Here is a 2,642-nt window from a genome sequence, read left to right on the forward strand (position 1 = left end):
GAGTCATTCAAATTTACAAAACATACACTACTGGCTGAGGGTGGGATCCGTTATGAAACATCCGTACTCGCAAATATTATCAGGTTATGTTGAGGAAAAAGTTGATGCTGAGGAGCAGTCACATCTCTACAACAATCTGGAATATGATCTTAGAGCTGAAAAGTTCTTATTTTTAAAGAAATTACTTAACTTTAAGCTCTTTGCATGGATTGAAGTTAGAATAAAGGCTGAGTTTCATTGTGAAACACTTACATTGTGGGCAGCTGTGAAACTGCCTCAGCTGCTGTGTTTCTTTACAAAAGTGATGAAGGAGAAGTGATGGCAATCTGATTGTTGTGTATCTGGGTGGAGCGTGAGACTCCTCTACTCTCTCTGGCTTACTTCCCCCATCAAAAACGTGCTGCAAAAATATCAAGTCTGTGACATCGACGGTGTCACACACTCACAGCATCACCACCAGCAGCCAGAGTGAGTACTTTCCACTGCATATTGACTTCGACCTGCAGACAGTTTGATTTTTTGGAGAAAAAAATGGCATAAAAAAAAAATTGAGATGCACTATGACATGTTTAAATTAATTTCTGAAGTTAAGACATTTTATTAAAGTTTTTTTTTGTTGGATTTTGACCTTAAGTTTAAGACTGCTAAAAAAGGGGGAAAGAAATGTAACTGATATTTAGCTTTTTTGACTGATTTACCATATAAAAAAAGAGCATTTTTCTTTATTATTGATAAGAACAGAAAGCGTGTTTCCTCCATGTGTTAATTTAAATGCCCTCTCTGCTCACTCATCCTGTGTTAACCACAACTAGGTGGAGATAGGGGCACACGAGAGAGGTATTTAAATGATGCCTTTTAAACTGATTCATCTTCTAAAAGCCTTAGTTCTCCTTTTCTCATCTCAGGTGTGTGTTGAGCTCCACTGGTTAGAGTGTGCTGACAGCCTGTCTGATCGCAGGAGGTCCACACTAATTTCCGTGCAGCTCGGTACCAGCAGCCCTCGATCCTCCAGCCGTCACCATGAGCATCCTCTCCTCCCTCACCTCGCCTTCCTCCTGCCCCCATTTGTACCACGGTGCCTTCGCCAACACCACGTCCCCAAGCGTGACCACCACAGGGGTCAGCCACGTCATCCTGAGGCATTACAACCACACGGGCCGCCTGCAGAACAGGACCATCTCAAACAGCCAGAACCACATCAGCGCCTCCGTGGCGGTTTTCCTCTTTGTCAGCATCTTCATTGTTCTGGAGAACCTCCTGGTGCTGGTGGCTGTCCTCTCCCGCATCCGCCACAGCCGCCGCTGGGTTTATGTCTGCATCGCCAACATTACGCTCAGCGACCTCCTCACCGGTGCTGCCTATGTGGTCAACATCTGCATGTCTGGCAGCCAGACGTTCCGCCTCACCCCGGCTCTCTGGCTCCTCAGGGAGGGCCTGCTGTTTGTGGCCCTGGCAGCCTCCATCTTCAGTCTGCTGCTGATCGCTGTGGAGCGTTACACCACTATGATGAAACCGCTGCCCCAAAAGTCAACCACGAAAAGCTACTATCGGATCTACGGCTTGGTGGCACTTTGCTGGGTTTTGGCGCTGGTGATTGGCTTCCTCCCCTTGCTGGGCTGGAACTGTGTGTGCAGCCTGGAGGGATGCTCCACTCTCCTCCCGCTCTACTCCAAGACCTACATCCTGTTCTCCCTTGTTATCTTTTTCCTCATCCTCCTGGCCATCGGAGTGCTCTATGGTGCCATCTACCGTCACGTACACAAGAGTGCTCAGCTGGGCCCCCAGCGCAGCCGCAAACGCTCCTTGAGTTTACTAAAAACTGTGATCACCATCGTGGCGGTCTTCATGATCTGCTGGGGGCCACTGTTTGTGCTGCTTCTGGTGGATTTTTTCTGTGCCTCCCGGCAGTGCTCGCTGCTGTTCAGCGCCGAGTTTTGCATCACGCTGGCTGTGCTCAACTCGGGCCTGAACCCCATCATCTACGCCCTGGGCAGCAGCGACATGAGGAAGGCCATGGCCGAGCTGCTGTGCTGCTGCCTCTGCCGCCCGCAGAAGTTCATCTCCAAGGAGACCAGCAGCACCCTGGAGAGCAGGAGGGACAGTCTGAGGAACAGTTTTAACAAGGTCAGGAATCTGAGCATGGCCTCGCCGCCATCAACCCCAACCAAGCCTCGCAAGCAGCCCAGAAAGTGCAGGCTGAGCACCACAACCAGCTGCCTGTCAGTTTCAAGTGGTTAAAACCACAAAGTGCTCCCCTCCCAAGCAGACAAGACCTGTGTGCACTGACACACATCCAACCGTTTCCTTTGAGTCTTGCTATGAATGTTCACTGCACTGATAACACGTTTGAAGAAAAACAGCTTGAAATGAAACTTTTTTTCTTAAAAGTATGACTTTATCTTTTGAGTTTGCAATAATATAAACACCAGGGACTTTCCTCCTCCTCTTTTTTTTTTTTTTTTTGCATCACAACGCATTGCTTTTGTCAATGCATTTCACACATACTGTTTTATTAGACTGTAAGCTTTTTTACATTTGAATAGTTTAAAGAAATATATGTATTTTTAATGGATGCAAAATATATCTGTATATGATGTTGTGTTGTAAACTGCTATAAGTTTGTATAAAACAAGTGAAACTAT

At 47.0% G+C, this 2,642-nt stretch overlaps 1 protein-coding gene across 1 annotated transcript; it reads left to right on the forward strand.

Moving 5' to 3' along the window:
- Positions 1 to 410: 410 nt before the first annotated feature.
- s1pr4 (sphingosine-1-phosphate receptor 4) lies at positions 411 to 2,642 on the forward strand. Its single transcript, XM_017407063.3, has 2 exons — positions 411 to 468; positions 906 to 2,642. Exon 2 carries the CDS (start codon positions 1,021 to 1,023, stop codon positions 2,236 to 2,238), a length of 1,218 nt encoding a protein of 405 aa, XP_017262552.1. The 5' UTR covers positions 411 to 468; positions 906 to 1,020; the 3' UTR covers positions 2,239 to 2,642.

This window comes from Kryptolebias marmoratus, linkage group LG24, assembly GCF_001649575.2.
Source record: "Kryptolebias marmoratus isolate JLee-2015 linkage group LG24, ASM164957v2, whole genome shotgun sequence".
Lineage (NCBI taxonomy): Eukaryota > Metazoa > Chordata > Actinopteri > Cyprinodontiformes > Rivulidae > Kryptolebias > Kryptolebias marmoratus.

Excerpts from the sequence above, each read along its gene's own strand:
- s1pr4 (XM_017407063.3), top strand. The coding sequence starts at position 1,021 with ATGAGCATCCTCTCCTCCCTCACCTCGCCTTCCTCCTGCCCCCATTTG.